We start from the raw sequence: 21,669 nt of genomic DNA on the forward strand, positions 1-21,669 counted from the left end.
ATCTCTGTGAAAGGGAAAGGTGAGAACGCAGGGAAGTGGAGGGAATATTTTTTTGTGAATGCATTGATCCGATTGTAAAACTGTCATGTGTGTTTTCAATAGGCTAACTGGACTAATAAAATACATTTTAAATGACATAACATTAGGCTGTGACAATATGATGACTGTATTTTTAAAAGGGCTATTTATATATGTAATGTTAATATATATCATACAGACATGTTGCAAATTCCTGACACTTCCAAATGTAAATTAGCATTCGAATGCACAGCATTAGGCTGCCCATTACGCATTAGGCTATTCTTCTTTGAAATAAAACTTGTGCATAATTTTTCTTACAAGAGAAAAAAAAAAGAAATAAACAAATTCCATGTATCGTGACCATATTCTGGTGAGCAGAGAATTGAACAGCTGCAACTTTAAGATGCAGCACACCTCCCCTCCGCCAGCTCAAACAATGGTCTTTACCGACACTGCTTCTCGCATCAGGAATTTGTAACGTGCCATATTTTTACCAATGGGTATATCTGGAGAACCAAATGTCACCACCGAACAGGGCAATTTCAAGTTTTTGAAAATGCCAGCGGTTTATGCAGCCGCACCTTTCATCGGAGCTTTCTTGTCGCTGCGTTTTGCCAGTGACGCTTCATCCTAGGACTGGATTGGCCGCTAATGGTCCCAGCTGTGCGATTCCGTTAGCTCTCAGAGACCGCAGTTGTCATTGATCCATTGAAGGAGCCTACATACAGTAGCCTAAAGGAAAAAAACGTAAGTATGGAAATTGTTGTCGGCGAATATAATGTAATGGATTGTTTCACCGGGTGCCTGTCGAGATTATGATTGCACCCCACGACCTGCTATTTGCACAGAGTGCGCGCTCAAGGTGGTTTAGAAATAGGCAACCTCATCCTCAACTTCCTTAATGATGTGTAAGATGCTGGTGTAGCCTACTAAAGATGAACGGACGTGGCCATAGCCTACATTTGCGTTAATATGTAACCAATGCCTATAGTATAGTGGAGAGCTACATAAAATCCGGACACTGTCACAGTGTAGCGAAAGAGATAGTTCAAAGGGGCTGGATGGAGAGGCATGCATGATGTAATGCACTTAACAACGGCCAAGGATTCTCCCCAATTATCATTACAGAGCATGGAAAACAATGTTACTGTGCAAAGATGAGATGAGTTCACCATTCCGGCGCATGTCATGTGTTTCTGAGGAATAGAACACTGATAGGGCTATCACGAGGAGAATATGTGCCCCTTCTCTACATTAGCAGTGAATACTATTCACATCTGTGGAATGAGTGAACATGGAGCATTCAGGCTCATTCTGCACACACACACACACACACACACACACACACACACACACACACACACACACACACACACACACACACACAGAGAGAGAGAGATGGATGAATACCTAATTAAATCACATATATGCCCTTGACTCAGTAATTATAGCGCATTAACATCTCATTCAATTATGCAAGTTATATCATTATGCTCTTTGTCACTGCAATGTTAATGTAGAAAATGACAGATGAAACCAAATATACAAGCCATACCATTATCACAAATGCTCTGCTCGTGTTCTCTAATCCACCTTTGGGTGCACGTTCTACTGGATACATGTGCAAGTTTAATGTAGACTAGTGATATAGTAATATATATATATAACTGAGTTGATTTTCCTCTGATGTACCTCCTTCTAGCAAATACACTGTGCTTAATATGTCTGGTGAGAGAACTGCCCTTATTGCTAGATGGGATCATGCAGATGGCTACCAGTAGTAGCAGGCAGAGAGAGAGAACTGCCCTTATTGCTAGATGGGATCATGTAGATGGCTACCAGTAGTAGCAGGCAGAGAGAGAGAACTGCCCTTATTGCTAGATGGGATCGTGCAGATGGCTACCAGTAGTAGCAGACAGAGAGAGAGAGCAGCCTTTATGCCCATAAAATTATGATTTAATGGCATTTTTTATGACCCAATTTACATGATTGCCAGACGCCAAAGTAAAAGTAGGGAAAATGCCTGGCTTTTCCATTGAAACGGTGTTAGACTGACCCTGCCGACCGACTGCAAATCAGATCTGGCCTTTATTGTCTTTTTGGGCCATTTCTATTTGTGTTCTTATTAATCTCCATCGATTGATGGTTTGCATGACCTTGCTGTAGGGGGTTTGTGGTATAGGGGAGGCCGTGCTCAGGCAACGCTGGTTCGAGCACATATATATATATACACACACACACACATACACACACGTAAACCATCCTCTGCCCACTCCCTCCTGCTCCTTAATGACAGCGTGCTGGGTGAAACTCTACACTCAACCCCCCTTCTCATCCCCACCCCACCCTAGTCGGCAGCCCATTCACTAGTTGTGAGAGTCAGTGGGGCGGGGGAAGACGTGATGCTTTACTCAATCAACCAGCCACTCACAGGTCCTATGCCCTACATTTGTATCTAACTTGGGTTATATTACACACACAATGTACTGAGGTCAGTGGCATGGTCAGATGAAATTGATTTCATGTCAGAAAACCAGGCACTGCTTGCCTTGTCAATATTTGACTCATTAAACATATGGAGAGGTCCTAGACTTCCAGTGCATTGAGCATTGTTTAAATGTGAGGGATCTTCCATCATCAACCATGTTAATGTTCTCTGAACCTGCTTCTCAAGAGACTAGGGTTCTGTCGCAGTGATTGATTTGGAAGGGGTTGAATTGCTGTCTTTTTGGCAGCCAAAAGCATTGTTTTCTGCAGTGTATTTGCGGGTATAGGCTGTCATATGAAGGGGAATTTTCTGTCCTCTTCTCCCTCATTCACAAAACTGCTCTGTCATTTGTTTCCACCTGTCCATGTGCTACAGATGCCAAAGTGAGAATGAGTGAGTGTGGCTTAATAGTTTTTCCGATATGCTTAAGATCATCAAAGCATTCCACTGCTGCGTATTGGGCCTAGGCGCATGCCAAGAAATCAAACACGGACATTATTTAAAAGTAGATCTGCCTTTAGTCAGCATCAATGTACCCTCTAAGATGCGCGCACTTCCTCCAGGACTGCTGCACAGAAGAAATGCCAGGCTGTGCAGAGAGACGCACTTTATACATCATCGTTTTTTCTGTGATCGAATCAACATTATAAACTGTGTGGTTCGAGCCCTGAATGCTGATTGGCCGACAGCCATCCTATATCAGACCGTATACCACGATTATGACAAAACATTTCGTTTTACTGCTCTAATTACGTTGGTAACCAGCAACAAGGCACCTCAGGTGTTTGTGATATATGGCCAATATACCACGGCTAAGGACATTGCGTCATGCATAAGAATAGCCCTTAGCCATGGTATATTGGCCATATACCACACCCCCTCGGGCCTTATTGCTTAATTATATCAGCCCCTTTTCAATGCAACAAACCAAAACAAATCTAACTTTGCAAGATTGAGTCTGTGATTTTGTTGTAGGCTGTCATTCAATCACGCTTGAGTGAATCCGCTTTTCAGATCAGTTCAGATCAGAGCGCAGAGCCGCACGTGTACACATTTGTTGATATTCTTTGCTAGTTAGCAAGTTATTAGCCCAGTTATAGATACGTATAGGTCAGCAATGGGGAGTTACTGCTTCCTACAAGAGCACAAAATGTGTAGGCTACATTTTCAAGCTGTCTTTGAAAAGCCAGTCAGGTAAAAAGCTTACTTCTTAATTAAAGGGGCAGTGTTGTATTTTGAGACAGGACTTGAATATGCAAATAAGCCAACAGGCTACATTGTCTAATTCTCTGTATGGTAATAATAATAAATTGTATTTTGTAAAGTGGTTTCTTGCATCATACAACACAATACAATGCAATTTACAGTCAGCTATTTGGCCCATGGTGTTACAGACCAAGTAAAACAAGTATTAATAATTATTAATTAATGTCAAGACCTTCATAATGTAAAAACGTTTTTAAAAGTCTCATGCAATGTAGGCCTGCATTGAACACCATATATAGGCTACTGTAGGCTATATCATAGAAATCAAAAGCTATTTCCATGTGAAAATGTTATGGGATTCGCTCTATTGGTTTTGTTGGTAGGCCTACATTATGCTCAAATAGCCTCAACAGCCTATTGGCTACTGTCTAAAACGTTAAGGGTACAGCCTCAGTGTTCACTGTAAACACACGCCGGAAGTTACACACATTTCTCACAACGTTCAAGTTTCCGTTCATAAGACCTAAAATTAGCTCAGTGCACCAAAAAATGTGAGGGAACTTTGCACACAATACCACAAAAAAAGACATAAAACATACTATACAGAGGAAAGGTACAAGTTCATCAAATACACAACAACCTTTCTGATACATTTCAGTCACTTCAAACCATACTTCTTTCAGATTGAAATACTGTCAAAAGTACTGTCAGACTGATTTGTAATAACTGTCATAGCCCCAATTAAAAAAGTAAACATTGGCCTTTGATTACATCACTTTTTTATATATGGTGGGGGTCGCAAAAATGTTTTGATATCAAAATGCGGTCACGGACCAAAAAAGTTTGGGAACCCCTGGTCGAGTGCATATTGTGCTGATGTAAATCTTGGGGTTGTTCATCGCACAACAGCTTTCCACCTGCTTGTCATTCACATGGTGAAGAATGGGAACAATTGATCTCAACTCAGCTAATATTTCACACCTTAGAAATGTGTTGCAGTTTACTAGGTGTCAAGTTTTATGTGACTTATCAACATGTGGTTTCTAGCATGCCCTCTATAACGTAGGTACAGAGGACTGTTGGTTCATAGGAAATTACTGACATAGTCAAATTATTGACATATTTAAAACACATGATACAGTGAGGGAAAAAAGTATTTGATCCCCTGCTGATTTTGTACATTTGCCCACTGACAAATAAATGATCAGTCTATCATTTTAATGGTAGGTTTATTTGAACAGTGAGAGACAGAATAACAACAAAAAAATCCAGAAAAACGTATGTAAAAAATGTTATAAATTGATTTACATTTTAATGAGGGAAATAAGTATTTGACCCCCTCTCAATCAGAAAGATTTCTGGCTCCCAGGTGTCTTTTATACAGGTAACGAGCTGAGATTAGGAGCACACTCTTAAAGGGAGTGCTCCTAATCTCAACTTGTTACCTGTATAAAAGACACCTGTCCACAGAAGCAATCAATCAATCAGATTCAAAACTCTCCACCATAGCCAAGACCGAAGAGCTCTCCAAGGATGTCAGGGACAAGATTGTAGACCTACACAAGGCTGGAATGGGCTACAAGACCATCGCCAAGCAGCTTGGTGAGAAGGTGACAACAGTTGGTGCGATTATTCGCAAATGGAAGAAACCCAGAACTACACGGGAGGATCTTGCCAATGATCTCAAGGCAGCTGGGACCATAGTCACCAAGAAAACAATTGGTAACACACTACGCCGTGAAGGACTGAAATCCTGCAGCGCCCGCAAGGTCCCCCTGCTCAAGAAAGCACATATACATGCCCATCTGAAGTTTGCCAATGAACATCTGAATGATTCAGAGGAGAACTGGGTGAAAGTGTTGTGGTCAGATGAGACCAAAATCGAGCTCTTTGGCATCAACTCAACTCGCCGTGTTTGGAGGAATGCTGCCTATGACCCCAAGAACACCATCCCCACCGTCAAACATGGAGGGGGAAACATTATGCTTTGGGGGTGTTTTTCTGCTAAGGGGACAGGACAACTTCACCGCATCAAAGGGACGATGGACGGGGCCATGTACCGTCAAATCTTGGGTGAGAACCTCCTTCCCTCAGCCAGGGCATTGAAAATGGGTCGTGGATGGGTATTCCAGCATGACAATGACCCAAAACACATGGCCAAGGCAACAAAGGAGTGGCTCAAGAAGAAGCACATGAAGGTCCTGGAGTGGCCTAGCCAGTCTCCAGACCTTAATCCCATAGAAAATCTGTGGAGGGAGCTTAAGGTTCGAGTTGCCAAACATCAGCCTCGAAACCTTAATGACTTGGAGAAGATCTGCAAAGAGGAGTGGGACAAAATCCCTCCTGAGATGTGTGCAAACCTGGTGGCCAACTACAAGAAACGTCTCACCTCTGTGATTGCCAACAAGGGTTTTGCCACCAAGTACTAAGTCATGTTTTGCAGAGGGGTCAAATACTTATTTCCCTCATTAAAATGCAAATCAATTTATAACATCTTTGACATGATTTTTTTGTTGTTATTCTGTCTCTCACTGTTCAAATAAACCTACCATTAAAATTATAGACTGATAATTTATTTGTCAGTGGGCAAATGTACAAAATCAGCAGGGGATCAAATACTTTTTTCCCTCACTGTATGGCATAACCTGTTAATAAGATGTCTACCTGTATGTCATTTTTGACGGAGGTGTCAGAACCACATCATTCAAATTAGAGTACTCAAACATTACTGATAAAAAGGTCACAGTATGTCTCTGATGGGATTACAACCTGATTATATCCCTACTTTTACACGTCCTCTCTACATTTCTTTCCATGTTCCTGGGTGTTGAGAATAGTACTGAATAGCCACGCTTGGCTGTATCACTCTGGACCAGGCCCTTGTTTTGTGGCTGTTGTGGAGCTCCTTATCTAATATCTACCCACTGAATTGTTCCCATTAATTAGACATTCAGGAAATTAGAGTGAACTTGCTGATTTGCACTTGCCAGAGTGGAATGGTTAGTGCAGGACCGTTGGGACTTCCATTTGTAAGTGCCTTGGTCACAGTTCCAATGTGGATGTTTAGCCACCTGCTGTGATGTAATATTTCTTATAACTTTTTATTTGTGGACATTTTCTATGTGCTTTCTGTCTTCCATTATCCAACCATAGCCAGTAAATAGTCAATGAAATCTCTAAGATAATTCCTCAAAGATACATGATGGCAATCAATATACAGTACAGTGATACTCCCAATGAAGGTTTCAATCTTACATCTTCATAAAGAGAATGTAGAAACCTACAGTTGTTGATACAGTATAATCTCATGAGTTGAGCTACAGTGGGGAGAACAAGTATTTGATACACTGCCGATTTTGCAGGTTTTCCTACTTACAAAGCATGTAGAGGTCTGTAATTTTTATCATAGGTATACTTCAACTGTGAGAGACGGAATCTAAAACAAAAATCCAGAAAATCACATTGTATGATTTTTAAGTAATTAATTTGCATTTTATTGCATGACATAAGTATTTGATCACCTACCAACCAGTAAGAATTCCGGCTCTCACAGACCTGTTAGTTTTTCTTTAAGAAGCCCTCCTGTTCTCCACTCATTACCTGTATTAACTGCACCTGTTTGAACTCGTTACCTGAAAAGACACCTGTCCACACACTCAATCAAACAGACTCCAACCTCTCCACAATGGCCAAGACCAGAAAGCTGTGTAAGGACGTCAGGGATAGAATTGTAGACCTGCACAAGGCTGGGATGGGCTACAGGACAATAGGCAAGCAGCTTGGTGAGAAGGCAACAACTGTTGGCGCAATTATTAGAAAATTGAAGAAGTTCAAGATGACGGTCAATCACCCTCGGTCTGGGGCTCCATGCAAGATCTCACCTCGTGGGGCATCAATGATCATGAGGAAGGTGAGGGATCAGCCCAGCACTACACGGCAGGACCTGGTCAATGACCTGAAGAGAGCTGGGACCACAGTCTCAAAGAAAACCATTAGTAACACACTACGCCGTCATGGATTAAAATCCTGCAGCGCACGCAAGGTCCCCCTGCTCAAGCCAGCGCATGTCCAGGCCCGTCTGAAGTTTGCCAATGACCATCTGGATGATCCAGAGGAGGAATGGGAGAAGGTCATGTGGTCTGATGAGACAAAAATATAGCTTTTGGTCTAAACTCCACTCGCCGTGTTTGGAGGAAGAAGAAGGATGAGTACAACCCCAAGAACACCATCCCAACCGTGAAGCATGGAGGTGGAAACATCATTCTTTGGGGATGCTTTTCTGCAAAGGGGACAGGACGACTGCACCGTATTGAGGGGAGGATGGATGGGGCCATGTATCGTGAGATCTTGGCCAACAACCTCCTTCCCTCAGTAAGAGCATTGAAGATGGGTCGTGGCTGGGTCTTCCAGCATGACAACGACCCGAAACACACAGCCAGGGCAACTAAGGAGTGGCTCCGTAAGAAGCATCTCAAGGTCCTGGAGTGGCCTAGCCAGTCTCCAGACCTGAAACCAATAGAAAATCTTTGGAGGGAGCTGAAAGTCCGTATTGCCCAGCGACAGCCCCGAAACCTGAAGGATCTGGAGAAGGTCTGTATGGAGGAGTGGGCCAAAATCCCTGCTGCAGTGTATGTAAACCTGGTCAAGACCTACAGGAAACGTATGATCTCTGTAATTGCAAACAAAGGTTTCTGTACCAAATATTAAGTTCTGCTTGTCTGATGTATCAAATACTTATGTCATGCAATAAAATGCAAATTAATTACTTAAAAATCATACAATGTGATTTTCTGGATTTTTGTTTTAGATTCCGTCTCTCACAGTTGAAGTGTACCTATGATAAACATTACAGACCTCTACATGCTTTGTAAGTAGGAAAACCTGCAAAATCGGCAGTGTATCAAATACTTGTTCTCCCCACTGTATGTGTTAATGCTGCTGCCACCACAAGGATTCAGGAAGGCTTTGACTGTATAGGGTGTGAGGCACCCATAGAGATAGATAGAGGACTCATCTGCACTGATTGGGAAGGGAACCCAGCCCTCCAATCCCTCTGAATAATTCATTAATTGGCATATGGTACAGGGAGCAAGACTCAATCATCCTGCCAGAGCACGTTCCTCCAACCTCCCCGCCACCTCTGTGGTGGAGAATGTGTTCTATTGAGCATGTTATCCCCCCCTCTCTGATTTGATATCATTACATATCATCCGTGTCCTTGCATTTTAGTGGTTTTATGGGGTTGTTAGAATTGGGCACTGAAGCGGTCGCACTGGTCTTATTTTCTTTGATATACTTTGTATCGTCTTAACCTGCCTCGTTTTCTGTACTGCATTTGGCTACACATCCATTTGTTCTGATTTGTGTTGTTATTGTGCGTGGTCATTCGGACATAAAGGTCAAAATAAAGGATTGAATTGGTTTTATAGTTGTGTTTTATTGTCGACATATTGATAACAGCCTAATAACTGACCCATGCTAGTGTAATATATACAGTGGGGAAAACAGTATTTAGTCAGCCACCAATTGTGCAAGTTCTCCCACTTCAAAAGATGAGAGAGGCCTGTAATTTTCATCATAGGTACACGTCAACTATGACAGACAAATTTAGAAAAAAAAATCCAGAGAATCACATTGTAGGATTTTTAATGAATTTATTTGCAAATTATGGTGGAAAATAAGTATTTGGTCACCTACAAACAAGCAAGATTTCTGGCTCTCACAGACCTGTATTAATGGCACCTGTTTGAACTTGTTATCAGTATAAAAGACACCTGTCCACAACCTCAAACAGTCACACTCCAAACTCCACTATGGCCAAAACCAAAGAGCTGTCAAAGGACACCAGAAACAAAATTGTAGACCTGCACCAGGCTGGGAAGACTGAATCTGCAATAGGTAAGCAGCTTGGTTTGAAGAAATCAACTGTGGGAGCAATTATTAGGAAATGGAAGACATACAAGACCACTGATAATCTCCCTCGATCTGGGGCTCCACGCAAGATCTCACCCTGTGGGGTCAAAATGATCACAAGAACGGTGAGCAAAAATCCCAGAACCACACAGGGGGACCTAGTGAATGACCTGCAGAGAGCTGGGACCAAAGTAACAAAGCCTACCATCAGTAACACACTACGCCGCCAGGGACTCAAATCCTGCAGTGCCAGACGTGTCCCCCTGCTTAAGCCAGTACATGTCCAGGCCCGTCTGAAGTTTGCTAGAGTGCATTTGGATGATCCAGAAGAGGATTGGGAGAATGTCATATGGTCAGATGAAACCAAAATAACTTTTTGGTAAAAACTCAACTCGTTGTGTTTGGAGGACAAAGAATGCTGAGTTGCATCCAAAGAACACCATACCTACTATGAAGCATGGGGGTGGAAGCAACATGCTTTGGGGCTGTTTTTCTGCAAAGGGACCAGGACGACTGATCCGTGTAAAGGAAAGAATGAATGGGGCCATGTATCGTGAGATTTTGAGTGAAAACCTCCTTCCATCAGCAAGGGCATTGAAGATGAAACGTGGCTGGGTCTTTCAGCATGACAATGATCCCAAACACACCGCCCGGGCAAAGAAGGAGTGGCTTCGTAAGAAGCATTTCAAGGTCCTGGAGTGGCCTAGCCAGTCTCCAGATCTCAACCCCATAGAAAATCTTTGGAGGGAGTTGAAAGTCCGTGTTGCCCAGCGACAGCCCCAAAACATCACTGCTCTAGAGGAGATCTGCATGGAGGAATGGGCCAAAATACCAGCAACAGTGTGTGAAAACCTTGTGAAGACTTACAGAAAAAGTTTGACCTGTGTCATTGCCAACAAAGGGTATATAACAAAGTATTGAGAAACTTTTGTTATTGACCAAATACTTATTTTCCACCATAATTTGCAAATAAATTCATAAAAAATCCTACAATGTGATTTTCTGAAAAAAATATTCTCATTTTGTCTGTCATAGTTGACGTGTACCTATGATGAAAATTACAGGCCTCTCTCATCTTTTTAAGTGGGAGAACTTGCACAATTGGTGGCTGACTAAATACTTTTTTCCCCCACTGTATATATATATATATATATATATATATATGTGTGTAAATTGTCAGACTAGGTTGTAGGCCTCTGACTGTATCACTATGCTACACACAGTAGTACACACATTTCTGTCTTTTTCATGTGACTGTACCCCAGAGACTGTGACATGAAAGCTAATGAGCTGTTAGCTCTGTCCTGTGTGTATCTTAAACCAACTGCATCACGTTCACACTACGGGGCAATAAGAAGCAGTCGTCTACAAACACTGCCTGAGACACTAAACAATGTTCACTGTGTGTGCTGTGTTAGTGTAAGCAGCCATGGGGGAGTTCATAAGCCAACACACACTAACTCAAACCTCTCTCCCTGCCCGCCTGCCCCCCTGCCCACCCGCCTGCCACTGTACTTGGTAGAATTCACCACTTATATAAGCGTGCCACGGCGTAGCGACAATATATAGTGGCACGCTTGCATTATGGGAGAAAATCTTTGTCCAAGGAGCCAACCGAAATCTGCTTTAACATAGTTAGAGAAATGGGAGAATCCATTGGTGGAATGTTTGTGTTTTCTTTGAGGATGAGATGGGGACTGACCGCCTGTTTCTCTGTTGCTGAGACACTAAGACTGAATGAGCTGTATTCAAGTCTAATTGGTGTCATTAAATGATGAGTTATTATTATGTGAGAACAGTGTGCGGTACTCAGGATTGCTACAATTGTTTCTTCTGTTCCTATTTCAAAGACATGAGCCCTATGAGCATCTGGAGGTAGGTCATCCGCTGTACGTAACCTGTGTTTGGAACAGTAAGGTTTTACTATACAGCTAGACTGCATGATCATCACATAGACTCCAGCTCTCCAAGGGTCTCTGTAGAGTGTCCAGCCAGCGTGTGGGTCTAGTCTGGTCTCTCAGGTTTAAATGATAACGGATGGTGTCTGAACGGGAGGCGGTGGGAGGCTGGCTGTGTGCCGGGGCCAGCGCTGAGACCCCAGACTCCTGCCAGGAGAGGCTGCTGGGAGACAGACCTGCCATTATATAGGCTACCCATCAATGGAGAGGGGACTGACCATGGGTCTGTCTGTCTGTCTGTCTATCGGTCTGTGTCTCTGTGACATCACATTTGTAGTGTCTGTGGTTCACATCTCTGGTGAAGTGATGGAATGTTGGACAAGAGGATAGTATGAATGCGAGTTTTTGATACAGTGGGGAGAACAAGTATTTGATACACTGCCGATTTTGCAGGTTTTCCTACTTACAAAGTATGTAGAGGTCTGTAATTTTTATCATAGGTACACTTCAACTGTGAGAGACGGAATCTAAAACAAAAATCCAGAAAATCACATTGTATGATTTTTAAGTAATTAATTTGCATTGACATAAGTATTTGATCACCTACCAACCAGTAAGAATTCCGGCTCTCACAGACCTGTTAGTTTTTCTTTAAGAAGCCATCCTGTTCTCCACTCATTACCTGTATTAACTGCACCTGTTTGAACTCGTTACCTGTATAAAAGACACCTGTCCACACACTCAATCAAACAGACTCCAACCTCTCCACAATGGCCAAGACCAGAGAGCTGTGTAAGGACATCAGGGATAAAATTGTAGACCTGCACAAGGCTGGGATGGGCTACAGGACAATAGGCAAGCAGCTTGGTGAGAAGGCAACAACTGTTGGCGCAATTATTAGAAAATGGAAGAAGTTCAAGATGACGGTCAATCACCCTCGGTCTGGGGCTCCATGCAAGATCTCACCTTGTGGGGCATCAATGATCATGAGGAAGGTGAGGGATCAGCCCAGAACTACACGGCAGGACCTGGTCAATGACCTGAAGAGAGCTGGGACCACAGTCTCAAAGAAAACCATTAGTAACACACTACGCCGTCATGGATTAAAATCCTGCAGCGCACGCAAGGTCCCCCTGCTCAAGCCAGCGCATGTCCAGGCCCGTCTGAAGTTTGCCAATGACCATCTGGATGATCCAGAGGAGGAATGGGAGAAGGTCATGTGGTCTGATGAGACAAAAATATAGCTTTTTGGTCTAAACTCCACTCGCCGTGTTTGGAGGAAGAAGAAGGATGAGTACAACCCCAAGAACACCATCCCAACTGTGAAGCATGGAGGTGGAAACATCATTCTTTGGGGATGCTTTTCTGCAAAGGGGACAGGACGACTGCACCGTATTGAGGGGAGGATGGATGGGGCCATGTATCGCGAGATCTTGGCCAACAACCTCCTTCCCTCAGTAAGAGCATTGAAGATGGGTCGTGGCTGGGTCTTCCAGCATGACAACGACCCGAAACACACAGCCAGGGCAACTAAGGAAGCAAGAAGCATCTCAAGGTAAGAAGCATCTCAAGGTCCTGGAGTGGCATAGCCAGTCTCTAGACCTGAACCCAATAGAAAATCTTTGGAGGGAGATGAAAGTCCGTATTGCCCAGCGACAGCCCCGAAACCTGAAGGATCTGGAGAAGGTCTGTATGGAGGAGTGGGCCAAAATCCCTGCTGCAGTGTGTGCAAACCTGGTCAAGACCTACAGGAAACGTATGATCTCTGTAATTGCAAACAAAGGTTTCTGTACCAAATATTAAGTTCTGCTTTTCTGATGTATCAAATACTTATGTCATGCAATAAAATGTAAATTAATTACTTAAAAATCATACAATGTGATTTTCTGGATTTTGTTTTAGATTCCGTCTCTCACAGTTGAAGTGTACCTATGATAAAAATTACAGACCTCTACATGCTTTGTAAGTAGGAAAACCTGCAAAATCGGTAGTGTATCAAATACTTGTTCTCCCCACTGTATATAGGGTTGTTCCATGCATGCGTTGTGATAAACACTTTAATGTGGTGAGTAACGGGGATGGTTAAAGTGCTGCATTGTCATAGGTCAACATCTGCTTCTGTGAGGTTTGTGGACACAGCTGACAAGGTACAGACCGGTGGTGGAGGTGAGCAACGATCAGCCATAACCTCCTAGGAATGATATAGCTTCAAATATTCACAATAGTATAGATCTGCTGCATTATGCAACCAGACACAGGCTGGCCCATAAAATAGTATGAGTGTTAAAACTTGGGCAGAACGAACGGCCAGCCTCCCAAGGCATCGACGCAGCCTTGAAACACTGGAGAGATGTGGAGCCATGCTCCAAGTGTGTCTCTCTCTCTCTCTCTCTCGCTCTCTCTCTCACACACACACACCACACACACGTCCTTGCCAAGAGAATCTCCCTGCCCTAAGCAGGAGGTCACTGAGGACCAGAGCTCTCTAAGCCGTCTGGCCCCCTACAGTGGAGACACTCTCCTCTGTCATCCCTCACGTCGTGTCCCTGGTGTCTCTGAGTCTGAGGGAAGGTGACACCAATCAAGGCTTTGTAAACACAGGGTTCATGCTGCCTCTCTAGATGGAGGCTCACAGTGCTGCAGCTTTGAAAGTGTAGGACTACATCATCTCTATTTCTGGTCGAGATCTTTGTATTTTTTATGACTGAAACACAGAATGAATAACCTAATCATCACTTAAAACATCTGATTTATGTACATGTTTATGGCTTGATCATTAGACTGTTGTGGATTTTACAAGGTTTTCCTGTAACAACATCACAAGAAAACGCCCTAGCCCTAGCTCACATAGAACAACCACTGTGTCACGGTTCAGACCAAGGCGCAGCGTGATATGCATACATGTTTATTACACTGATAAACAACGACAAAACAACAAACCAACGAAACGTGTAGTCCAAAGGCTGAACACAAAACTAGCCTAAACACGGTACAAGATCCCACAACTAAACAGTGCCAATAGGCTGCCTAAGTATGCTCCCCAATCAGAGACAACGAGAGACAGCTGCCTCTGATTGGGAAACACACCCGGCCAAACATAGAACTACAACCTAGATCACCAACATAGAAAATACAACATAGAACATTCACACCCTGACTCAACATATAAGAGTCCTCTGAGTCAGGGCGTGACAGTACCCCCCAAAGGTGCGGACTCCGACTGCACAACCTTTACATAACAGGGTAGGGGCCGGGTGGACATTCCGCCTCAGAGGCGGAGGCGGATCCGGCTCCGGGCGTGACGACCACATACTCTCCGTCTCCCTGTTGCGCCCCTGGTCTGGTCTGGACCTCGGCGCGCTGCTTTCCCTCTCCTTCCTCCCACGATACTCCAAGCCCTGTCTGGACCCTGGTGTGGGAGACCCCGAACCTGGAGAGGGGCTGACATCTGGGTCTGGACTGGAACCGCTGACCGGAGCTGGACCGGGCACCGTTGGAGCGGACTGCTCAGGCTCCGAAGTGGAGCAGCTGACCGGAGCTGGACTGGACCCCGGTGGAGCGGACTGCTCTGGTTTCAGAGTGGAGCAGCTGACCGGTGGAACAGGCACGGGCCGGACCGGACTAGGAACACGCACCACTGCCTTGGTGCGAGGAGCAGGAACAGGCCGGGCCGGACTGGCGACACGCACCACTGGCTTGGTGCGAGGAGCAGGAACAGGCCGGACTGGGAACACGCACCACTGGCTTGGTGCGAGGAGCAGGAACGGGCCGGGCCAGACTAGCGACACGCACCACTGGCTTGGTGCGAGGAGCAGGAACAGGCCGGGCCGGACTGGGAACACGCACCACTGGCTTGGAGCGAGGAGCAGGAACAGGCTGGGCCGGACTGGGAACACGCACCACTGGCTTGGTGCAGGGAGCAGGAACGGGCCGGGCCGGACTGGAAACACGCACCACTTGTCTGGTGCGAGGAACGGGAACGGGCCGGGCCGGACTGGCGACACGCACCACTGGGTTGGTGCGAGGAGCAGGTACGGGTCGTACCGGGCTGGCGACACGCACCACTGGCTTGGTACGAGGAGCGGGAACGGGCCGGGCCGGACTGGCGACACGCACCACTGGGTTGGTGCGAGGAGCAGGTACGGGTCGTACCGGGCTGGCGACACGCACCACTGGCTTGGTGCGAGGAGCAGGAACGGGCCTGGCCGGACTGGGAACACGCACCACTGGCTTGGTGCGGGGAGCAGGGACGGGGCGTACCAGGCTGGCGACACGCACCACTGGCTTGGTGCGAGGAGCAGGAACGGGCCGGGCCGGACTGGGAACACGCACCACTGGCTTGGTGCAGGGACGGGGCGTACCAGGCTGGCGACACGCACCACTGGCTTGGTGCGGGGAGCAGGGACAGGCCGTGCCGGACTGGCGACGCGCACCACTGGCTTGGTGCAAGGAGCAGGTACGGGTCGTACCGGGCTGGCGACACGCACCACTGGCTTGGTGCGGGGAGCAGGAACGGGCCGGGTCGGACTGGCGACACGCATCACTGGCTTGGTGCGGGGAGCAGGTACGGGTCGTACCGGGCTGGCGACATGCACCACAGGTTTGGTGCGGGAAGCAGGCACGGGCCGTACCGGACTGGGAACACGCACCACTGGTCTGGTGCGGGGAGCAGGAACGGGCCGTACCGGACTGTGGAGGCGGACTGGATGTCTGGAGCGGAGGGCTGACACAACCCGTCCTGGCTGGATGCCTACTTCCGCACAGTATGTGTGAGGCATTAGCACAGGACGCACTGGGCTGTGCACACGCACTGTGCACGCGCATAACACGGAGCCTGCCCAGTCACACGCTTCCTCGCGTGAGTGCGGCGAGTTGGCTCTGCTCTGAAACTAGGCTCCGCCAACCACACCGTGTGCCCCCAAATTTTTTTTTTCTTGGGGCTGCTTCTCGGGCTTCCTCCTCGACCGGCGCCCTCCGTGTTGCCGTTGCTCCTCTCCTTCCTGGGCATCTACCTTCGCCCATGGTCCTTTCCCCGCAAATATCTGTTCCCACGACCACATCTTCCCCACCTGTGTCCAGGGTGTTCGGTCCTCCTGGGCACGCTGCTTGGTCTGTGTTTGGTGGGATCTTCTGTCACGGTCATTGAAGGACGGGTCAGACCAAGGCGCAGCGTGATATGCATACATGTTTATTACACTGATAAACAACGACAAAACAACAAACCAACGAAACGTGAAGTCCAAAGGCTGAACACAAAACTAGCCTAAACACGGAACAAGATCCCACATCTAAACAGTGCCAATAGGCTGCCTAAGTATGCTCCCCAATCAGAGACAACGAGAGACAGCTGCCTCTGATTGGGAAACACACCCGGCCAAACATAGAACTACAACCTAGATCACCAACATAGAAAATACAACATAGAACATTCACACCCTGACTCAACATATAAGAGTCCCCTGAGTCAGGGCGTGACACACTGAGCATCACACTCTGACCAGGCTAACCTTTGACCCCCTTCCCCCCATCCAGGGCGAGATGATGTGCGAGGTGATGCCCACCATCAGCGAGGACACGGCGCTGAGCCAGCGGGGCTCTCAGAGCAGCGCCTCGGACCCCGACTCCCACTTTGAGCAGCTGATGGTCAACATGCTGGACGAGAGAGATCGCCTGCTGGACACGCTGAGGGAGACCCAGGAGAGCCTGGGGCTGTCCCAGCAGCACCTGGAGGATGTCATCTACGACCGGGACTCACTGCAGCGCCAGCTCAGCTCTGCCCTGCCACAGGTAACATACCATTCAGCCCAGGAGCCTCTTCCTTCTTAATGTATGTTAAAAATCTGTCTGTGCCCTTGAGCAAGGCACTTAACCCTAATTGCTCCTGTAAGTCACTCTGGATAAGAGCGTCTGCTAAAGGATTAAAATGTAATGTAAATGCATTCATCCATAGTGGTCCCATGGCCATAAAAACACAACTTGGAATACAGTGAGAAGCAGTGAAATGGAATGGAATTGCGCTGTAATTTTGGGTCTAGTGTCTTCATTGATTGTTCGTTTCCCAGCAATATGGGCAAATAATGGCTTGCATAATAATTCCTATTAAAGTAGAGATTATCTCGCTGGCAGAAAGTGTGTCAATAATTCTAGTCACACGTTCCCCCTGCTTCCTCACCAGAAGACTCTTGAGGTTTCACTGGAAGAAAATAGATCTTTGTTCACAGGCGGTGCTGGCCGATACCGACTATTAATCCACATGGTTTTAGAGACACAAGCAAAGCATACAGACTGTATTCGCTTTGGTTTGATCACACAGGCAAACACTTACTTAAAAGGGGTTGTCGGGTGTTATAATGCCATAATAATGTATCTGAAATCACATAATACTACCAAAAAGTAGTTTCTTTATGATCTGGTCTTGCCTCTGGAACGTTTTAAATGTCACATCTATTTTCTTAGAATTTATATAACCTAGAAATGGACCAATTACCTTTATAGGTGACCGGGTCATAAGGTTACAGACCAGGTCCTAGGGTTACAGACCAGGTCTTAGGGTTACAGACCAGGTCTTAGGGTTACAGACCAGGTCTTAGGGTTACAGACCAGATCATAAGTTACAGACCAGGTCTTAGGGTTACAGACCAGGTCATAAGGTTACAGACCAGGTCTTAGGGTTACAGACCAGGTCTTAGGGTTACAGACCAGGTCATAAGGTTACAGACCAGGTCATAGGGTTACAGACCAGGTCATAGGGTTACAGACCAGGTCTTAGGGTTACAGACCAGGTCCTAGGGTTACAGACCAGGGCCCGTATCCTTAAAGATTCTGAGAATCCTCTCAGAGAGCTCCTAACTTAACCTAAAAATTCCTTGCCAGGAGTTTTAGCTTAGAAGTGATTCCAGAACATTTTCAGTGAACTCTGAGCCAGGAATGGATGAAAAATCCTATCTTAGTGAGGAGGTGTGGTTGACCCCGTTGCTAGGTATGAGTCATCATTTCAAAAGCCGTGATTGGTTGATCCTACAAGTTTGATGAAAATGAACTTTTGGTGATAATGAGCAAAGGATGTACCCTCAAATCAATAAACATAATTATACACTCTAATCTTATGCAGACTATAATTGTAAATAATATTTCACATTCAAGAAAATATCTGGAAAATGAATAGTAAGCTGTAGGGGTTATAGCCTAACATTAGAATCTAAAATATGTGAAAACTTAAGCTCATTACACCCTGTTCAAATAATGATTTGTGTCTCATTTGCTCATATTAATATCCTAGCTGGCATATTTTGTACTTTCACTTCCATATGGACCCCATTGAAAACAAGATGGCCTATGCCACGCTCCACCACCGCTCTTGTTGTCTTGTGGGCCCTACAATAGAATACAGACCTTTAATTATTTGATGGAAATATTGCACTACTTGGATGCTCTAACATATTGCTTGCATTTCATTTCCATGATTTTTGTATTGTTTGGCTTACCTGTTATAGTTTAGTTGGGGCCCTTGGCGTGGCTGGAGGTAAGGTGTAAGGAGCCATGGTTTGCATGGGTAGCCACTGTCCCCTAACAAGTGGCAATTAGCTGGCACATAGCGTCTCTCAAAAAGCTGTCTGATGCCACTCTCGGAGAGCATTCTCGCATCATGTGTGGAGCCTGGCCATTTAGCCACAATGTCCAAAATCTTCCAGGCCGCATTGAACACTATTTGCACATTGATGCTGTGGAAATTCTTCCTGTTAACAAAGACAGCCTCGTCCTCTGATGGCGCAATTATTCTCACATGTGTTCCATCAATTACACCCACAACGCCAGGGAATCCTGCAATGTCCATAAATGCCCTTTTATGTGTGTGTAAAGTGCGGGCATCCAGCGGGAATGAAACAAATTGTGTCACAATATTAGGTTGTGACAAAGCTGTCAGTGTTTGGGTGATGACTCTGCTGACGGAGGATTGGGACAGACCCAAGTCATCACTGCTGCATTGTTGCATTTTCCCTGTTGCCAAATACCTCAGGGTTGTGATTACTTTCTTCTCCGGTGTAATAGCGTTGTGGCGTCGAGTTGGTGAAGTAATTGCATCTCTAAGGAGATCCACCACAAACATGATTCCTGCACGATCCAATCTGTAGCGTCTCAATAATTCCCTGTCATCCAGTGTTTGCAGGACATCTCTCCTGCCTCCTCTGTTGGCCATTTTGTGCAGCTGCTTAGGGTAACTCCTAAGCCACTAAAAGTCCTCTTCCCTGCTCTTAGCAGATCTCGCCTTAGGAGCCCTTTTAAGCGCTAGGACTCTTGAGGAATAGCTTTTATATTAACTGGGATTTTCGTGTCACTTTTAGGGGAAATTCTAAGAAAACGTCATGCCTCTGAGAATTTTCTTAGAATTTGGCCGCTAGGAGCCACTTTTTGCACAAAAATTCTTTAGAGATACGGGCCCAGGTCATAGGATCACAGACCAGGTCATAGTGTTACAGACAGTGGTGGAAAAAGTACCAAATTGTCATACTTGAGTAAATGTAAAGATATCTTATTAGAAAATGACTCAAGCAAAAGTGAAAGTCACCCAGTAAAATACTACTTGAGTAAAAGTCTAAAAGTATTGGCAATTTCTCGCATGGAATAGCCTTCATTTCTCAGAACAATAATAGACTGACGAGTTTCAGAAAAAAGTTATTTGTTTCTGGCCATTTTGAGCCTGTAATCGAACCCACAATTGCTGATGCTCCAGGTACTCAACTAGTCTCAAGAAGGCCAGTTATATTGCTTATTTAATCAGCACAACAGATTTCAGCTGTGCTAACATAATTGCAAAAGGGTTTTCTAATGATCAATTAGCCTTTTAAAATGATAAACTTGGATTAGCAAACACAACATGCCATTGGAACACAGGACTGATGGTTGCTGATAATGGGCCTCTGTACGCCTATGTAGATATTTCATTAAAAATCAGCCGTTTCCAGCTACAATAGCCATTTACAACATTAACAATGTCTACATTGTATTTCGGATCAATTTGATGTTATTTTAATGGACAAAAAATTTGCTTTTCTTTCGAAAACAAGGATATTTCTATGTGACCCCAAACTTTTGAACAGTAGTGTACTTAAGTATCAAAAGTGAAAGTAAAATTATAAATAATTTCAAATTCCTTATATTAAGCAAACCAGGCAGCACAATTTTCTTGTTTTTTATTTAACTTACGGATAGCCAGGTGCACACTCCAACACTCAGACATAATTTACAAATAAAGCATTTGTGTTTAGTGAGTCTGCCAGATCAGAGGCAGTAGAGATGACAATGGATGTTCTCTTGATAAGTGTGTGAATTTGACAATTTATCTGTCCTGCTAAGCATTCAAAATGTAATGAGTACTTTTGGGTTTGAGGGAAAATGTATGGAGTAAAAAGTACATTCTTTTCTTTAGGAATGTAGTGAAGTAAAAGTAAAAGTAGTCAAAAATATAAATATTAAAGTAAAGTACAGATACCCCAAAAATGACTTAAGTAATACTTTAAAGTATTTTTAGTTAAGCATTTTACACCACTGGTTACAGACCAGGTCATAGGGTTACACACTAGATGTATGTTAAGTATATCCCCTGTGAGTCTGTGGGTTCTATGTTCTATCGTTAGCCTCAGTGACTGTATATATTTCTTATGATTTATTCATTCATGTGTCTGTGTTTGAACTCAGGGTTATTTGGTCTATTGCTCCAACGGTATACTTTCCCTTAGGGGGTCTCTCACCCTCTTCAGCTGCTATTATAACACCGGCATACAGAGGCTGGCTGGGGGAAGGAAACAGTGCTACTGGACCAAAACACAAAACTCCTTGTGAAAGACTGAGGGTTTGTAGTGCTCTGTTTGCAAATACACACCATTCAGTTGTCAGTATGCATCGCCCTGATTGATTACAAGTTAAGATAAATATTAAAATAGCCACAGCGCTCCGCAGGATATAATATGAGTATATAGCCACAACCCCTACTTCAAACTTCAACTCAGATATTGAAATCCATTGGCAGAGTGCTTACATCTGGCAGTGGTGGTAGTATTGAGAGCATCTTTCCCGTCATGTCTATGAATTTATGCCCGCTTCATTCCCGGATGAAAACGTCTGGGGCCGAAAATGAAATAGCGA

General features: G+C 44.9%; 1 protein-coding gene across 7 annotated transcripts in view; it reads left to right on the top strand.

Moving 5' to 3' along the window:
• Positions 1–462: 462 nt before the first annotated feature.
• LOC123491251 (liprin-alpha-2-like) overlaps positions 463–21,669 on the top strand; it is a 212,060-nt gene continuing 190,853 nt past the window's right edge. For 4 of the 7 annotated variants that reach the window (XM_045221492.1, XM_045221489.1, XM_045221490.1 and 1 more), the window contains exons 1-2: positions 463–768; positions 17,059–17,313. In XM_045221492.1, the coding sequence (XP_045077427.1) occupies positions 17,065–17,313 (249 nt within the window). In that variant the 5' untranslated portion in view covers positions 463–768; positions 17,059–17,064. The remainder of the gene's footprint in view (positions 769–17,058; positions 17,314–21,669) is intronic. The other 3 variants (XM_045221493.1, XM_045221494.1, XM_045221495.1) reach the window with 1 other exon arrangement.

Source organism: Coregonus clupeaformis, chromosome 7 (assembly GCF_020615455.1).
Source record: "Coregonus clupeaformis isolate EN_2021a chromosome 7, ASM2061545v1, whole genome shotgun sequence".
Classification (NCBI taxonomy): Eukaryota; Metazoa; Chordata; class Actinopteri; order Salmoniformes; family Salmonidae; genus Coregonus; species Coregonus clupeaformis.